Here is an 18600-nt window from a genome sequence, read left to right as displayed (position 1 = left end):
AAGACAGACCCAGCAGCATCCAGAATGCCTCCAGATGGGACTGCCAGGTGTGATGTTCCTACAAGATTCACACTGCACTTATGGGTGGTCACTTGCAGTGCTGCTTGGTAACTATGACAACCAGTTCAAGAGCCAGTGTAAACAGCACAGTCTCCAACCAGTTAATTTCAGCAGCCTCCTTACAACACAGTTTCGGCTGCACTTGCCAAAAACCACAGTTTCGGCATGACGGGTGAGATGGCCTACTGTCTCAAGAAAAAGAGGAACTGAAATTACATAGCCCCTCATCCACCTAACCAATGCCGTAAAACATCTGTTGAGCAGTATTGGTCATAAAACTACTGGGGTTTCCAGCACATGTGGTCAAAACTCAGCAATGATTACATGCAGTAAAGCAGTGAAGTGAATACTGATAGAGGAACATGTGAATCATATGGAAAGTTCACTTAGTGAGCAAAGAAGCCAAACACCCCCCAGTGACGGGCAGCACTGAAACGGTTAAAAAAAAAAGAAAAAAACACTGGGTCTTGCCCTGCTGCAGTGCTAAAAAAAGCATCTTGAACCAGAGCTCAGAAGACACCCAACTCCATTCTCTACGGTGGGTCACTCATTAGACATGTATACCTGCTTATTCGTGCAATTATCTAATCAGCCAATCATGGGGCAGTAGTACAATGTATAAAATCATGCAGATAAAGACCAGGTGCTCCAGTTAATGTTCATATCAAACATCAGAATAGGGAAAAATGTGATCTTGGTGATTTTGACCATGGCATGATTGTTGGTGCCAGACAGGCTGGTTTGAGTATTTCTGTAACTGCTCCTCTCCTGGGATTTTCACACACGGCACTCTCTCGCAACAGTTACTCAGAATGGCACAAAAAAACATCCAGTGAGCGGTGGTTCTGCAGCTGAAAACACCTCATTGATGAGAGTTTGGAGGATGATGGCCAGACCACTGAATCACTTGAGTGCCACAGCCTGAGTATTTTTACTGACCATGTGCATCCCTTTATGGTCACAATTTACTCAACTTGCAATGGCTACTTCCAGCATGATAATGCACCATGTCACAAAGCAAAAGTCATCTCAAACTGGTTCCATGAACATGGCAGTGAGTTCAGTGTTCTTCAGGGGCCTTTCCAGTCACCAGCTCTGAATCCAGTTGAACACTTTCGGGATGTGGTAGAATGGGAGATTCACAACATGAATATGCATCTGACAAATCTGCAGAAATTACACAATCATGTCAACATGGACCAGAATATGAAAGGAATGTTTCCAACATTTTATGGAATCCATGCCACCAATAATTGAGGCTGCTCTCAAGGGAAAGGGAGGCCCTACCCAGTATTAGTGTAGTGTTCCTCATAAAGTGCTCGGTGAGTAACTCCTTTCTCAGCAGCAGGCACTTATGTTCCACGTTGATTTGAACCGTGTGAATTACACCATTTCGGCAGAATAAAACCACTTAGCCACTGTGAAACAGCCAATGAGAACCCTGAAAACACTCTGCTCCCCTCTGAGTGGCTGAGACATCTAGTCACAAAACCATCTGCATCATAGTAAGAATCATTCCCACCCAGATATTTTTGCATCATATTTAATATAGCAGTATGCAATAACATACAGAATTATAAAATATGTAATACCTGACAAATCCACACACTGGTTACCACGACGACCACTCTGACAACCTAAAAGGCTGAGGTGTACAACAGTGCTGAGGAATCGGAGGGGCGCTGGAAGTGAGTCAGTGGGGGTTTCATTAGCACCCCTCCTACCCACCCACCCACCAACAAGCACCATGATCCCGTGACCCCCGACCCACCCCACCCCCTGCAGCACATCGACACCCTGAGAAAAATGAGCTACTGCTGCACCCACAGCCCTGACAGGCCCCAGGAAGCCAGCCAGCCAGCCAGCCACTGGGGGGCGCTGTTAGCTGCAGGTAGCTGCAAGCCAGGTGCAGAGCCTGTCTTGGGGCGAGTCCCGCAACCCCGTGTGCTCCGGCACGGGGCAAAAAGGAGGCACTTGGGCGGGGACAACGGACCCCCCGCACCAGACAGGCTGCAGCGTGAAGAAGCACTTTATTAATCATCGACTCAAAGAGCCCGAAAGAGGAAGACAGAGGAGGCGGAGAGCTAACAGTACCCCCCGTGGGGCCGGGGTTCGCGCGCTCCGCGGATCGCCCATGCCTGCCCCCTACAGGGCGACGGTGTCTGCGCACTGCAGCCACTCTCCAGCCCCCCGCAGGGGTCGCGTGCTGCTACTCGGCTTCCTGTCACCCCCTGCAGACGGCTCCTGGCCCCTGCGCTTCAGCGACGTGCCCTGCTCTTTGGCCACCTCCGCACGCGCAGAGCTCGGACTCCACGCGGGCTCCTCCTTGACGGGCCGCTGCCTGCCCCCGACGCACACCCCGCGGAGCCGCGGCGGACCCCACACAAAGTCTTCCGGCGGCACATAGTGGCGTTGGGCGAAGCGGAGCAGGGTGCGGCGCTGGGCTCGGTCCCGCAGCGTGTAGACAAAGTACTCGAGCGCGCTGTGTCGCATGTTGGGCAGCGTGCCAGCCACCAGGGCCTCCTCCAGCAGTAGGCGCACCAGTGGCATCTTAAAGGCCTCGAACCCGAGCTCACCCAGGCTCTTCAGGATGCGGGTGATGCGCAGGTAGTTGTGCTGGGACCTGGGTCGGGAGGGGAAGCCGTGTTAGAAGCTCCTCTTTCTCCAAGAGAAAAGACCGTGGTGACACAATGGAGCTTGGCGCTGCGGAAGATGACCAAACAAACTCCCGGTGTCTCTCGGAGCTGCTGAACACATCCCGTTTACCCTCTGAGTTGACAGGTGGAAGCAAAAGCACAAAAACACAAAAACACAACAGGTACTGTATGTTTGACTGCCTCAATTCAGCTCCTTTCCACAGTGTTTACAGCTCATGTCTGCTGTTCCTGAGTCTCACCCATCAATAAGTATCAATCAATCAGGGATCAATCAGTCAACAACGAGCACCGAGTCGCAGTGCGGAGACCAGGTGTATTTACTGTCACTCACTGACTCACTGTTTATCCTGGCATGGGGTCAGGTCAGGCTGGAGCCCACCCCAGAAGCCTATGGTCACGGCACTAACACACACTCGGTCACACACACCTACACATAGTGCAGGCAACTTAAGAGTCAGTAGTACAGCCGGACGACATGCACTTTCAAGTTAATAAAACTAACTCTTACGGCCTTATTTATTACCGCTGCGTGAAGTTTGTACAAAACGTAACGAGTAAATAAATAGAGCGGCATCTGTGTTACTGAGCTTTTATGGATTCTGACTTCTACTGATTCTGAGCGAACTTACGAACAGATGGAGTCGAACAGATTTCCAGACCCAACAGCGTTTGTGAGGGGAGGAGCCGGTGTGTCGCGCGTCCCGGAACTCACTCGTTCAGGTGCTGGAAGCGGTCCTGCCAGTTGGGTCCCCGGGACACGCTGCCGCTCTTGTCCAGCAGCTTGATGCCAAAGAAGTCGAGCATGAGGGCGTAGGCCTGCAGGAAGCGGCGCCGGGCTTCACGGGACCCCTGGAACTCCTACAGAGCAAGGTAAAAACAAGGTGCAAACCACTTAAAACCATGCCGCAGGTTGCCAAGCAACCCTGAGAGAGATGATGTTGCGGAGGCTCTCAGGGACCTGCTCTGTGATGTGTGACACTGTGGAGAACCACGAGCTCTACTACCTTGATCTCCTCCTGAGTGAGCTCCTGAGCGTAGAAGTTGAGCCCTTGTTCTCGCAGAGGAAAGAGCCTGTAGGTGAGCAGGACAGCAAGGAGTGAAACAGGAGGGAGGGGCTCCCCACATTGCAACTGGCTTTATCATCAAGGAGTCCAAAATCAAAAGTCTGGCTGTTCAGCATTTCGCCCGATGTGGTGGAATGAGCTCCTGTGTCCCTCAGAGCTGCTGAATCCCTCTCACATTCAACAAGGGTCTCAAACCCATCTCTTCTGAGCCATGGCCCTGCTGATAGCTCAACAGAAGCACATCACACCATCTGTCACCATCATCTGTTCCCTGTGAGCTCTACATGCAGCTACTGGTGTGACGTGTGCAGTAAAGAACAGCGACGCTGGACTCGACTCACGAACTGAGCATTAAACGTCCTGTGTTTATCTGCATCTGTGTCTCTACTGATGTCTGCTCTTAACGGCTTCTTGTTTACTCTGAGCCGCTTGTCGCTTCGCATCTAAGCATCTAATAAATGAAAAGTACACCTTAATAATAAAGGCTTTTTGAGTTTTCTGCTACAGCTCACGCGGCACACGGCTTCCTCGTTTCCTGTAGGTGGCGCCAGCTGAACGAACGGCTCCCTTGAGCGCGGAGGTGGGATCGGTGACCCTGGGCTGCAGGGCAGACTCACCACTGAATGTAGGTGTGGTTGTTCTCCAGCTTCTCATAGTCGCCTCTCCACTGGGTGAGGATTTCTTCGACGTAGACGCCTGGGTGGAGACAGGAGTTGGGGTGAGATCTGCCAGCCTGACCTGCAGGAACCCGCTACTCCCTTAGATGAGTCACAGTGATGCTATCAGACTGATCTACAGTGCTCCCCAGTGTTCTGCATAGCCTCCCAGCTGAGGAAGAGGGGTGTGTGGGGGTGTGTGCGTGTGCGCACTCTAGATCTCACCGGCAGTGAGTCAGCAAGTCCACTGAGGTGGGGAGTCACAAGTCGTGACCTACAGGAGCTAAGTGTCAGCACTCGGTCAGCCCAAGATAGGTTCAGCTCCCACAACACACATGGTGACTGACAGGTGGTGGCGCACTCTCACCATCGGGGTCCAGGGGCACCTTGTTCAGGTAGAACCTCAGGTTGCGAAACTCCGACTGCCGCGGCTCCTTGTAGCTCTGGGGGGGAGGGGGTCACCGAGAGTCAGCGTTCTGTCTTCAGGTTCCTTCCGTGTGTTTTTATTGGTTCAATACCCATCATCATTAACATAATGAATGTGTCACTTCTGGCTTTTGAAAAGACAAAAATATTCACGTTCCACACCTGACTAGTTTGTTCCGCAGCGGTGCCTTTCTGGAATAAATGGATCACATGACAGTAGTGGTGAAACGGGCTGCGAAGAGCCTCCATTCCACTTATAATATATCCATATATGGGTTTAATTTGCCACAATAATCCTACTGCCACATGTGGTTCCGCTGTGACACAAGCAGGGATTTACTCCTGAGTCCCTTCCTCTCCGCAGGGACACCTGCTGCTGTACTGGACTCTGGTCCGAGGGAAGGGAGCTGGGTGTCCCGCGCCGCAGGGGGTCTCACCGGGTAGCTGTGGCGGTACTTGTACAGGTCCTTCGCTGCGCAGAAGCTCCTCCTGGCCCTTGGGGGGGTCTCCTGGGGGTCGGCAGGCTGCGGGACACAATTGTGTAGGTGGGGGGGGCCGGCGACTTAGCTGACCAGGTAAGTGAGCGCGCACACACACACATCGGTAGCACAACACACACACAGACAGAGAGAGAGCGGGAGACGGAGCGCGAGCCAAGGGGTTTCCACGCTGTTCTGTTCAAGAACAGAAGTGTGATTATTTATTATTATTATTATTATTATTATTAATAATAATATTAATAATAATAATAATAATAATAAACAAGAACACGCACGGCCAGTCCAGACTGAATCGCAGCGCACGTGGAGAGGGACCCACGGGTGTGTGTCGTCCAGCACCATGCCACGATGGGATGGATGGTGGCCGTTTCTGCCGCGCCGCCTTCTCTGTCTCGCTCCGCTTACCTCGTGCGCGTCCTCCTCTGTGGGGCTCGCGCGCTCCTCGCTCTCGGAGTCCGTGTCCCAGGTGGAGTCGCACTCCTCCACGGTGCTCGGCTCCTTGAACCTCCAGCCACCCAGCAGGTTGCCCATTTACTGCGCGCGCGCGCGCTCCGCCGCTCGTGCCCGCGGCCCACGCGCCTACATGTTTCGAAGCGGCGGCCGCAGCGCGCCGCCACAGCTCTCGTGGAAGGGCTCGCGAGGGAAAGTCGGGCCGCGCGGCGCCGAACACAACACAACACAACACACCCCCTTGGACCCCGCCCCCTGCACAAGCCCGCACGTGACCGACCCCCGCTGCGAGGTCACGGAAGTCAGCGCGTGAGCTACTGCCGTTATATCAGCGTTCTGATCATGATGTCAGTGCGCGCGACACTCGCTTCATCCGTTATTCAGCGTGACGGTCGGTGTGTCGTTAATGTGCCGTTTCGCTCCTCTCTGCCCCCCAGCGAGTCCACATGAGAGATACTGCACAAGAAGCGCACGAAAATGTGACATCATGCGCTGTGACATCACCGTCGCGCTCTGACGCTCGAGACACTCGCTCACTGTCCTCCGGGATGTGCGCCAGCCGAGCCTTTTCCCGCACTCGCAGCTCTCTGCGAACGCTGCGGAACCGTCTCGCGCCCCGGAAGTGGAGGACACAACGCGTCGTGGGGGGTGTGGCCGCCAGGGGGCGCAGTGCGGCGCAGTACGGGGGGGGTGAACGTGTTCGCTACTCGACTGTGTGATGCGACTCGCTTGTTACATATTCAGTGTATAGACACGTCTGCATCCGCAGCGCGGAGTATCTCTTCCTGTCTCTCACACACACACACACACACTGCTCTGTCTCTGTGCCACTACGCATTATTGTACGCCCAGAAATGAGCCTCGCAGGAGTCGCTGTCCATTGGTGGGTGATCGACCAATCAGAGCTGACTCTTCCCGTCATGTGACTTTTCGCTGGGTCCCGCTGCACAGCGCTCGTGTCCTGCTTATTGGAGTGTGACGAAAAGCTGCCTGTTACAGAAGGTACAATAATGCCTTCTAAACACAAAGTGACAGTATGTCAGTGACTAGTGACGATTTACTGGATAAATCCCGCATTGTTACCTTAAGAGCTGGACAAGAGCAGAAGATGGATGAGACACACACGGTGTCTGAAACCTAACCCGGCAACACCCAGGACAGGACGCCAGTCCATCGCAAGCAAGGCACCCCAAGCGGGACTCGAACCCCGGACCTGCCAGAGTAGAGAGCGGGACCTGACCAAACCCGCTGCGCCACCACACCCCCCGTAGATAGGTGAGCGGATACCCGAAATCATGCCCACGCATTTGGGTTTATAAGCACTCAGACAAAGTTATTCAATAAAGCTGAGCTAAATTATAATGACATTTTCTCGCCTTAGGAAATGGGAAAGGATAGCTCTGTTGTAGTACCGCCTTCTCCACTGTACCGCTAGTCCTCCGTTCAGCTCTCTGTCACCAGAGTCCCATCTAAAAATAAAATGAGTTGTTAAAAATAGTTAATTGCATCTCGGCCTTTTGGCTAAGATCCGGTGCAGCACCCGTGATTTCAGCGGGCGCACAGTGGACGTTGCCACGGGACCGCAGCTTTCTTGGGGCGAAGCTCTACCTTCTGGCAGGATTTTATTTTACTTTCTTTCTTCGACCTAGTGCGGCTGACCGAAGGGTTACGGGGAGATCCTGAAGACATCTAGGCAGAGTGCCAACCCGACCGCACCACCGTGCACCTCTACTCTGCGGAAACATTATGGAGGGATGACCGGAGGATCACGACGGCCCACGTCTCCGACCCCTTCGTGTTGGCGGTAGCCGGGGGAGCCTTTCTGGCAGAGTCCATCGATGTTGTTGACGGCTTTAGGTACATCTCCGCCCGGACCCTGCGGGGGACTGACGATTTCTGCCACACCACTGTATACTTCAGGATGTGTGCTACAGGCTGCCCCCTACTGTTTTCGAAGGTGTATGTCTCTTTGGCGAAAATCGTCCGCTAAATGCACAGATGAACACAGTAAATGTAACTGGTGACACTAAATTGCCTGTAGTCTGTGTGTGTGTGTGTGTGTGTGTGTGTGTGTGTGCGCGTGTGTGCGTGTGCGCGTGTGCGTGTGTGCGTGTGCGTGGCTCCTCTGAGTTTGGTCAGCTTTAATGGACTGCCATCCCATCTAGGGGGTACCCTAATAGCTTAGCCCCCGGTCACTCTAGGATAGGCTCTGGACGGCTGGGACCCTGACGTGGGCAAGCAGTGAGCGAGTGGCTGCGTTTGTATTTCTGTGGGTTTATCAAGAAGAAAAGCACTAAAATATTGCTTGAAAGAGCACAGGATGTTCTAAGCTGTCCAGCTTAACCAAGAGTAGCTGCATCAGTATACAGCAGTATAGAGCAGTACACATTGCTATAAATCACTGTACATCAGTATACAGTGGTACATATCGATATACAGTGCTGCAGAGTGGTATACATCATTATACATCAGTATACAGCGGTATTCCGCTTAGTAGATGGTCTCTGTGGTTACACTTTGGCTTTTTGATGGAAGTTCGACCCCTCTGAGAACTTTTCCCGGTCTACCGGTAAGGGACGCAAGTGATTCGCTCTGACTTGGATGGCTCCGCAGGAATGTGCCCTGTACAGTATTTGTTCACTGAGATGGAGAATGTGGACAGAAATCAGTTTCATTTTATCCTGCCTTTGAGGCACATATTTTAATATTCTGCAGTTAGAGTGGCGCGCTGGGGGCTGAGGGCAGGGCCACTGCAGGGGTCATCATCTGTGTTGCCATGGCAGCGGCCGACTCCCGACACTCCATCGGTCTAATCGAAGCGCGGAAGCCCCGAGGAGCAGCCTGTATATGATGTCCGTCACGATGTCCCCTACGGCCTCTAATAATGGCAGTTCACATGGCAGATCGCAGCCTCCTTCTCTCCTCACGCGCTTTTCTTTCTATGAGCGACGTATGGATGTGGTGAGTAGTCATCACGTCGCCGTGGCTCCTGTGAGCTCACATCGCACTGCTCATCGTTTTTTCGCATCGGCCGCCGTGCGTCCGGTGCTCTCGGCGCTCTCAGGGCTCGCGGTGTGTCCAGAGATGATTGCTGAGGCCAGTTTCTTTAGAGATTAATTCATTTCGCACCTTGGCAACAAGTTTCTGCCGTTTTTCCTGGACAGAAGAAAAGCACTTGGTCAGTGTATCACTGGGGAAATATTGGGCCCGTTTCGCTCACGGATTCCGATCCAGAGAGCAGCCCAGGTGTGACCATGTGACTGAGCAACGCAACACACACTCTGAGAGACACGCGGCAGCAGTTTGTGTGCAGGACAGAAGAGTCCATTTCCTGGACGAGTGCCGCACCGCACACCTCTTTGTGGTGCAGTACAGTATGCCGTGCTCCTGGAGCCATCGCTGCTGTGACGATCCAGGACAGGACAGGATATAACAGGGCAGGGCAGGGCAGGGCAGGGCAGGGCAGGACAGGACATGACAGGGGAGGACAGGACAGAACAGGACAGGGCAGGACACAACAGGGCAGGACAGGACAGGGCAGGACAGGACATGACAGGGGAGGACAGGACAGGGCAGGGCAAGACATGACAGGGGAGGACAGGACAGAACAGGACAGGGCAGGACACAACAGGGCAGGACAGGACAGGGCAGGACAGGACATGACAGGGGAGGACAGGACAGGGCAGGGCAAGACATGACAGGGGAGGACAGGACAGAACAGGACAGGGCAGGACACAACAGGGCAGGACAGGACAGGGCAGGACAGGACAGGGCAGGGCAAGACACTGTAGCACATCGCACTGCACCATGAACCCATGACAGTTATTAAGTACCGTTATCGTTACTCTCACGTGCTCGTTCCATCCAGCCAAGCGCAGCCGGTGCTCCGAGGGAGCCGCTCGAGGGATGTGAACCAGCAACATGGCGGTGTCACACACAAGCTCGGTGTCCATAAAGTTGTGTGTGTGTGTGTGTGTGTGTGTGTGTGTCTCAAGATCTTTTGTTTACTCTGAGCTGTACATAGTCAATGAATAACTGCAAATAAATGCAGTAAAAATGAGCTCAGCGAATTCAGGCCAGTTCCTTTTGTTTGAGGAACTTTGCTTAACATGGTGTGTGAAGCGTACCACGGTAAAAATGCCTCGCTGCAGGCCCACAGCAGAGTCTCTCTGATTGCTCACTCCAGTGGAGCTGTCATTCATTTCAACTGCTAATGCTTTATATTGCAGTGTGTTCTCTGCAGGAACCACTTCTCAGTGAGCACCCCCCCCCCAGACACACACACACACACACACACACACACACACACACACACACACACACACACACACACACACTGCCGCTCTGAGGTTTCTTTCCTACAACAAAACACTGCAGCTCAGTGTGTGACGTCACGTGTGTTACTGCAGCGAACACAGTTACACACCGACCCTCTTAATCACGGCGTTTCACAGATACGATGAGGATGATGATGAGGAAGAGGAGGAGGAGGAGGAGGATGATATCACTCTGTCATCCTTTCTTCTGTAAAGAGCAGCTGCATAAGCACAAGCATCTGTACAACCGCGTATGAATTATTAATAACGATCACTCATAATGATGCGCCCGGTGTGTTTGCTGTGTAGTAGATGGTATTTTGTGTGATGTGACAATTTCAGTTTTTCTGTTACTTCCATTATTTTTAAATAAAAAATACAGTGACTTTTTCCTGCCACCTGTGTCCCTTATATTTCCACGCGAACCCAGTCCCACATAATATAATCTAATATAATCTGAAAAAGGACCACGTGAACCGCGCGGTCCAGGTCTCCAATGAGAAGCGACGTCGCGTGCAGCGGTCCGGGGGATGCGCTCCCCCCACGCCGACAGAGGACTCCGCTGGATCCTCCAGGTCTCCGCGGACACGGACGTTTTCCACACAGGCTACACAACAAAGCCAAAGGCGCCCCCCCGCCCCCCTTCCCCTGCCCCCCCCCTCTCTCTCCATCTCTCTGTGTCTCTGCAGATCGCGCGTGGGGGTCCCCCGGTCCACGGCTGCCGCAGACAGTCGGAGATCCGCTTCTTCGCCGCACAAACAAGTGACACACGTGCCACATTAATAAGGGTGTGCGCGCTCCCGACAGAACTTTGCACGGAGCTGCGAGGGACACGAGCACTCAAGTGGTGAAAAGTGGCACGAGGAATTAAAGAGCGACCGCAGTGGAATCGGGCGCGATGGGACGAGAGCCTCGCGCTGCTGCTGATGCTGCGGGTCCGAAGCGCGCAGAGTCGCCATGGATGGATGAAGAGACGCCGAACAAAACGACGTCGTTGATGGTGGAGGGACGATAATGACGCAATATTGATAAAGGGAGCACAAAAATAAAGGGACACCGATGAAGGGACGATAATAAATTATACGAACGGGATATTAAAATTATCATTGAAAATAATAAGCCTTAGGGACATTGATGAAGGGACCCCGCGGCTTCGCACCATGAAGTCTCTCTTCTACAGTCGCTTCTTCATCCTGCTGCCCTGGGCTCTGATCGTCATCATCGTGATCGACATCGACACCAAGAGGACGTCCGTACGCGACGCGCGGCACGTGCCGCCGCCCCGCGAGGGGGGCGCGCAGGGCTCCCGCCGCACCGCTCGGACCGCGGCCAACCGGACCGCCCTGCCGGTCATCTACGCCGTCACCCCCACGTACACGCGCGCCGTGCAAAAGGCGGAGCTCACGCGCCTGTCCAACACCTTCCGCCAGGTGCCCGACTTCCACTGGATCGTGGTGGAAGACGCGGGCGCGCGCACGGAGCTCGTGTCCCGCCTGCTGGCGCGCTCCGGCGTGCTGCACACGCACCTGCACGCGCTCACGCCGCGCAGGTACAAGCGCAGCGGCATGCCTCGCGCCACCGAGCAGAGGAACGCGGCGCTAGGCTGGCTGCGCGCGCACCGCTCGCGGAGGACCCGCGGTGTGGTCTTCTTCGCCGACGACGACAACACGTACAGCCTGGAGCTCTTCGAGGAGGTACCTCACCTGTCTTCGGCGCACCTGTCCGATGTGACGTCACGCCTCCCACCGAGGAGTGTTTCGCAGCTTTCAGGTGCTCCAGTAAGAGGAGGGCGAGCTTTAGGCGGCGGTAGGTGGCGCAGTGGTTACGGTCGTGGCGCTGCAGTGGAAGGTGCCGGGTTCAGATCCCCTCCCTGCTTCAGTGCCCTCCGCCGAGGTATTTGTCCTGAACGGACACAGTAAGAAATTGCAGCTCTCTATATTAATGGGTCGACCGGTGTCCGGAGTCCAGCGCACAAACCTCACGCCTGTAGACACTTTGCAGCTCCTTTAGGCCGGGCGTGTTTGTGAAGAAAGGAGCGAACCGCAAACCTGGACGGGACATGAGGACATGAGATCCGCTTCAGGACGTCTACAGGCGGCAGGGTCTTACCGCAGCGCGCCTGTTGCTCCAGAGCCGCTTGTTATGTTTTAGCTGTGATGTAGTGATGATGTAACGTGATGCAGTAATGATATGGTAAAGATGTAGCGGTGATGTAGTGATGACATAGTGGTGGTGTTGCTGTGATCAGACAGAAATGAGGTTCTCTGTGGTCATCTGGACACACGTCAACTTGTTCCACTACATCTCGGGGCTGCGGGACTCCTGTCAACCTCCTCACACCTTCCTGGCAGTCCTGGTGAAGGTGTCACTGCAGAGCACGCCTATCATGCACCCACTGGGCGCGCGGCGGTCAGCGCAGCATAGCCGCCTTCCGAGCAGCCCGTGCTGGTTCGGTTCCCGCCCGCTGTGTCGTGACATTACCGAGGCAGTGGGTGCTGCAGCGGTGACAGTTTGTCCGTGTGTCACACTTGAAGGTCCCGGGTTCAAATCCAGTATGCTCCTTTCTCGAGGTACTCATCTTGGGGTGATACAGTGAAAATGGTCCTGTGCTGCATGTATTGGTAAATCAGTATGGGATGTGGTCTCTGGTGAGCGCAGTCTGATGGGGCTCACTTTCTGGCGCTTGTGGTCTTTTGGGAGGTTCTGTGCTGAGTCACAGTGACTGAGTGCATCAGCGCAGTCGCTGGCCGTTTGAACTCCTCCTGACTCGAACCCGACTCTCACCCGGTGTGAGTCCGTTTCACGAGCCTGGCTTCCCTCCACAGATGCGGTCCACTCGGCGCGTGTCAGTGTGGCCCGTGGGGCTGGTGGGCGGGCGACGGTACGAGCGCCCCCTGGTGGAGAAGGGCAGAGTGGTGGGCTGGTACACTGGCTGGAGGGCGGACCGACCCTTCGCCATCGACATGGCAGGTGAGTGGCGGCTCGGCCGACTGTGGCCCGCTTGCTGTACCGCAGGGCTCCTCCGCTCCCCACGCGGAATCTCACGCACACACTCGCACGGGGGAGAGCGGGGGCCCAAAGGAAGGCAATTTAATGCTCTCTTTAAGCTCCCTGCTGCCCACCATCAGGCCACACGATGGCGCTCTGTGCCCCTCCTTCCTGAGCCCTTCTTTACAGCCACGAGCTGCTTCGGGGACTGTGGGACTGACGCTGCCATCGATTGCTGATAGTGTGCAGAGGGTGGAGGTGTGGTCTTACTGGAAAAGTACTGGAAAAGATACAGTAATGTTGTCATCCCGCTTTACCGCTGCTGAGACATTTCTGTATGGCTGGCAAGATCGTCGCTGTGGGTTCAAAAACCGAGTCGCTCGAGGCTCTTGGAGGCACCCCACAGGAGAGCTGCATCTGCTTGTGTTCAAATGTAGGACAAATGAACAAGAGTGAAATAAGCAGCACTGAAAACAAGGGAATAGCTTCATCATCGCATGAAGAGGGATGCAGTCAGGTGTGTCTTTGGGGCTATACGGGCGTGGCCAGTTGTACCCCCCGTACATGGCTGCAGGGGGTGTGGCCAGGTCCTGTCCTCAGGTGTGCGCAGCTTTGACAGGTTTCCTCCCGCACCGCATCCCCAGGCTTCGCCGTGAACCTCCAGGTAATCCTGGCCAATCCCAGAGCCGTCTTCAAGCGCAGGGGCTCCCAGCCGGGGATGCAGGAGTCCGACTTTCTCAAGCAGATCACCAGGGTGGAGGAACTCGAACCCAAGGCAGGGAACTGCACCCAGGTGAGTGTGTCTCCTCCGCGTCTCCTGCCACTGGCACTGGGACTATTATTAATCCCTCCATGACGAGAAGTCCTGCATTTCCACCAGCGCAGGGCCGTATAGCCCCTCCCTCCTTCCCAAACTACTCCCTTTATGCTCCGCCCATTTTCAGCACATTCCCATCATGCTCAGTGGCAGCTCTGCTCATTATGCATCAGGGTGCAGTATGGCTTTCGTAGACCAGCTGCCCATTGGAGGTGTGTTGAGTGCAATGGGGGGCGCGGAGTCTCACAACCCACCCTCAGCCCTCCCCTCCCCCCCCTCTCACCAGGTCCTGGTGTGGCACACCCGCACGGAGAAAGTGAACCTGGGCAATGAGCCGAAGCGCCGGCAGGACACAGTTCTGATCGAGGTGTAAGAGGTGGGGCCTCAGGGCCCGAGGGGTCACTGCAGTCATGCGTTCTGGGACGCGGCACAAACAGGCTTCTGGATGCGGCCCATCCGCCCCCTGTCCTGCCTCAGTTCCGCAGTCCGACTGGCCGGCGGGGGCCCCCGCCCCGCAGCATGGTGGAGCTGCATCCTGTCTGGGAGTCTGCCCGCCCCAGGGTCCACCCCCCTCGTGGCAGCGCTGTGCATCTCTGCACTTTCCATATTCAAGGGAACAAAGGGGAGAGATGAACTCAAAGGTCCAACTGAAGAGGGACAGAAACCAATTTACATTAAAGGACTGATGAGAGAAGGAGAACAACTCAGTTCCTGGCTGTTTTGCTATGTGATACCAACACACACACACACACACACACAGTTTCTTTGCATGAATAGTGGAAGCAAGAACATTGATCTGGAAGCAAACCTGAAAGCCGAGGTGTAGCAGCACTGTGTGTGTGTGTGGATGGAGCTCCTAACCCAAGTCACTCGCTGCAGTGCAGAAGAGCAATGGACTCGTGGCGCTGCGTACGGTTCATCTGATCATGCTACAGGTCATGTGATGATGTCATGAGCACCTTTTCCGCTGCAGGTTTCTCTACTCTTTAATGAACTCGAGGAGGATGTAAGGAAACAGGGAGCAGCTGGTCACTGTAGCGCTGTCATTAGTTGCTGTGTGACCTCCAGGCCAGCGGAGGGCGCTGTTGCCCTTGAAGGAGGAAGGAGCCGCCATCACAGCTGGTTCCCTCCACGTTCACAGCTGGGTGCTCAGGGTCCGACTGCTCGGTGGGCCTCGTAGAGCTCCTCTGGGGGGGGTCCTTGTTGCTCAGAGGCTCAGGGGAGCGGTGGGACCTTTCTGGATTGCGCTGGACATTAACTGCTTTCACTGGTGGAGACAGATGGGGACAGAGAGGGACACTGTGGACGTTCACGAGTGACACTCACGCACACCAGTGGGTCTGTTCAGCTGGACGGACAGAGGCACAATTCTGTCTGCTGTAGACCAACGGCCCAAGCAACACAATTAATAACCGTTCCATTGTGTAACGTGGCCAGACTCGGTCCCCTGGGGCCTATGTGTGTGTGTGTGTGTCTGATCTGAGCACGATGGCGCCACTGCAGTCAGCACCACTCCACTTAGTAACACTGTGCTCAGCATCACTGCGCTCAGCATCAGTGGTCTCTGCTCCTCATTAGTCCAGTTCCACTGTCAGTCTGCCAGCAGTGGCTGTGCAGGACGGTGCTCCTCCTGCTGGTCTCCATGGCAACGGCCCACCGGTGTTTAGCTCTGTGACGCTCCTGTGTTCAGCGTGTTGTGGTCTTTAACTACGAAGAGTTAAGTGTGAGGTGTGTTCAGGTGGTTTATAGTGTTACTGGGGGATCATTGTGGTTCTGGGACAGAAGGATCCGGATAGATGGGATTCAGGAAGGGGGGTGTGCTCTTGTTCCCCTCCGGCAGACAAGGGGAGAGAAACCAATGAGTGCCTGTGTGTGTGTGGCTCAGCACTCAACACCCCAGTCACTTTGTTTAATTGGTCCCTGGGGACAATCATCTACTGGAGTCACATGCATGGGAGCCCGAGGTGTGTGTTCCTTCCTCATCATTGCGCCCCCTGCTGGAGGACTCGCCCATCAGCCTGGGGCTCCCCTGGGGGACCGATGGCTGAAACACAGAGTGTCAGTGGGAGAATGATACTCTGGTAGAGCGTGAGTGTGTGTGTCACTCCCTCCACTGCGCTCCCCGTCGCCGTGTGTGAAGTTACTCCACTCGGAGCTGCCCCCGCTGAGGTCAGGCCTAATTCGTGAGCTCTTCCCCGACGCGACAGCCACTACGAGTTTGGTTGCATTCCGCCAGTTCTGCACGTCTCCGCTGAACGTGGCAGGAGACGGGGACGGAGCCAGGTCTCGTGCGTCATCTGCCCCCCGAGGGCAGGTCTTCAGGGTCCGACACGAGTACCCAGAGAGCAGGTAGGTGAGCTTCCCGGTGGACCACGGCGAACACGCGTGTCAGGCAGCACACGCCTGCGTGGTCACGGCCCTTCCTCTCACCTCTGCGTCAGTTCACATTAAATGATAAATATGACCGTGCCACGTGAACGTGACCGTGACCCCAAGCTGACTGAAGATGACGACCAACTGCCGTGATGGATGAGACGTACCTTGGTGAACTGGGAAATCAAGTTATCGTACAGCTCCAGTTAATCTAGAATGCCCGGGTGGTGGGGCGGGGGGGCACTTGGACCCCAAGAGGTTTTTGGGATCGATGTTTTATGCAGCCGCTACACAAAGACAACAGATTCACCAAGAAATCAATTCATTAATTTTTCTGACACTTTCTGCAAAGCAGCCTCCAGTGTACACTGCTACTTACACTGATTTACCCATTTATACAAGGTCATTTTTACCATCGCTTTAGAGTAAGTACCTCCATCGGGGTATTACAAAGGGAGGTGGGATGTGAACCCTGTCCGTAAAGGACAAGGTAGCAGTTCTAACCGCTGCAGAGCGAGAGCTTCAGGCCCCGGATGCTGCGGGATGAGGAGCAGGAGCAGGAGCAGGAGCACAACCATGCACTTCCCCCGCGCTTCCGTCCTTCATCGCTCGCTGCGGTAGCAGATGCTCGTTGTTTTGCCCAGAGCTCATTTGCATATTAATCATTTGGATTGCAGCAACATAATTATGAACAGAGAGGGCGAGGAAGCGAGTGAGCAGAAGGAGCTCAGTGGTGAAGGACTTTAATAACTCTGCTGGGTAGCAGCAAGAGCGGGGAGGGATAGGTCTCCCACTCTCACACACACACACACACACACACAAAATAGCTGCTGGAGACGAGAGGTGCTTAGGGCAGATGGTTGATGGGATATCACATGTAATGAGAGCACAGCACTGCAATCCTGCTGGAATTACTGTGTGTGTGTGTGTGTGTGTGTGTGTGTGTGTGTGTGTGCACGCGCAGTGCTGGTAAGAGCTGCCAGTTGCTCCCAATAGTGGCTGTAAAAAGACACCGTGACAAATGTGCCTCCTGGACATGCCTTCTCAGCATTCTCTGCAACCCCGACCCCCACCCCCAGTGAGAGGGTTAGTGCTCTGCTTGTCCCACCCCCACCCTGTGATGTTCTGTGTCTTCTTTTGGGGGGTTCAGCCCCCCAGGACTGAGCTCCACACTGTTGCAGTCAGCGTCCACCTCATGGGTCTCAGTGTCCTGCAGCTCTCACCATCCCCATGTCTCCGGTGAGGTCCAGGAAACCGCGGTGGGGGCGGAGCCTCGGAACCCCGCACACTTCCCATTGCACTGGAAAGAAAATGGATCGAGGCTCCGCCAGCCAGGATCCAGAGCGGCCCCTAGAGCAGTGGGGTGGTCGCACAGCCCAAACGCCACCTCCCTAAAGGAACCAAAAGCTCTCCGCTGCCCCACAGTGGCCAGGTGGAAGTGTTGCCCGTGGGAGGGGTTCCGGTGCGTGGGGGCGGCTGCATCCACGAGGAGGGTCATCACCGTCGAACCAACAGTAGGCTGGTGGAGGTTCTGGTGCAGGATGGAGCCTGAAGTCGAGGACAAAAAGGGTCTCGTTCGGAGGACCTCGACATCACCTCCCTGCGGAAGACCGCATGACTCCACTCTGCGAACAGCTAAGGGCCGGGGAGCACGCACAGACACGCAGAAATGGAATCTAGGCTTATAATAATAATAATACTAATAATCACACAACACAGTAGTACTAAAGACAACAAGAAGAGAAGAGTGTAAAGGGAGGTGAAAAAGAAGGAAGGGGGAGGGATACAAATACAGATGACAGTTTAGTTGAAAATTCTGAACAATGTACAGTGTCGTAGTTTTAACAGCGTGTTTATTGCTCGGCTCTTGGACCGCGGTACTGTTCCGTTTCCTCACCGGAGGATTTGCACTTATGGATGTGGAGTTTGGTTACCGGTACAATTAGATTGGTGAATAAAACTGTTTATTGTCCTCCTTGCAGCGAGCAGAGAAACTAAAGTGCTCATTTTGCTTCCATAGTGGTTTGCGGTGATCAATACGTGAACGATGATCAATACCTGAACAAAGTGCAATCTGTGTGCTCCTAGTCCAAAAGGAGCACTGTGCCACCTGGAGGCCTGAAGTGTGTGCAACTTGCTATGCGGGCAAAAAGGAAGGAAGGCCATCCACAGATGGGGGTTGAACCACCAACCTTTGGGTTAAGGACCCAACATGCCAGCTGATTGAGCCACAGAGACACAACAGTCAGGGACTGAGCAAGTACTTTAAAAAGTACCGCAATTGTACCACTTC

General features: G+C 54.6%; 2 protein-coding genes across 3 annotated transcripts; one reads left to right on the top strand and one right to left on the bottom strand.

The window, feature by feature from the left end:
- Positions 1-1589: 1589 nt before the first annotated feature.
- On the bottom strand, positions 1590-6496 carry ogfrl1 (opioid growth factor receptor-like 1). 2 transcript variants are annotated; one of them, XM_018740067.2, is made up of 7 exons: positions 5769-6496; positions 5301-5387; positions 4805-4880; positions 4399-4477; positions 3722-3788; positions 3430-3575; positions 1590-2683 (listed from the first exon to the last, which is right to left on the bottom strand). In XM_018740067.2, exons 1-7 carry the CDS (start codon positions 5892-5894, stop codon positions 2206-2208), a joined length of 1059 nt encoding a protein of 352 aa, XP_018595583.2. In that variant the 5' UTR covers positions 5895-6496; the 3' UTR covers positions 1590-2205. The 2 variants fall into 2 exon arrangements, with proteins under 2 accessions (XP_018595583.2, XP_029107149.1); XM_029251316.1 differs by lacking the exons at positions 5301-5387; positions 5769-6496 and adding an exon at positions 5026-5175.
- Positions 6497-10139: 3643 nt separating this feature from the next.
- Positions 10140-14757, top strand: LOC108927020 (galactosylgalactosylxylosylprotein 3-beta-glucuronosyltransferase 2-like). The gene is made up of 4 exons (XM_029251303.1): positions 10140-11823; positions 12955-13099; positions 13762-13910; positions 14221-14757. Exons 1-4 carry the CDS (start codon positions 11290-11292, stop codon positions 14305-14307), a joined length of 915 nt encoding a protein of 304 aa, XP_029107136.1. The 5' UTR covers positions 10140-11289; the 3' UTR covers positions 14308-14757.
- The last annotated feature ends 3843 nt before the right edge of the window (positions 14758-18600 follow it).

The sequence above is a fragment of the Scleropages formosus genome, chromosome 4 (genome assembly GCF_900964775.1).
Source record: "Scleropages formosus chromosome 4, fSclFor1.1, whole genome shotgun sequence".
In the NCBI taxonomy this organism is placed as follows: Eukaryota; Metazoa; Chordata; class Actinopteri; order Osteoglossiformes; family Osteoglossidae; genus Scleropages; species Scleropages formosus.
This window is presented reverse-complemented; position numbering and strand designations above follow the sequence as displayed.

Coding starts and splice junctions, on each gene's coding strand:
- ogfrl1 (XM_018740067.2), bottom strand. CDS start 5,894: ATGGGCAACCTGCTGGGTGGCTGGAGGTTCAAGGAGCCGAGCACCGTG. Junction 5,388..5,768: donor CAGAGGAGGACGCGCACGAG/GTAAGCGGAGCG, acceptor TGTGTCCCGCAG/CCTGCCGACCCCCAGGAGAC. Junction 2,684..3,429: donor CGCTTCCAGCACCTGAACGA/GTGAGTTCCGGG, acceptor CTCCCGACCCAG/GTCCCAGCACAACTACCTGC.
- LOC108927020 (XM_029251303.1), top strand. CDS start 11,290: ATGAAGTCTCTCTTCTACAGTCGCTTCTTCATCCTGCTGCCCTGGGCT. Junction 11,824..12,954: donor GCCTGGAGCTCTTCGAGGAG/GTACCTCACCTG, acceptor TTCCCTCCACAG/ATGCGGTCCACTCGGCGCGT. Junction 13,100..13,761: donor CTTCGCCATCGACATGGCAG/GTGAGTGGCGGC, acceptor CCGCATCCCCAG/GCTTCGCCGTGAACCTCCAG.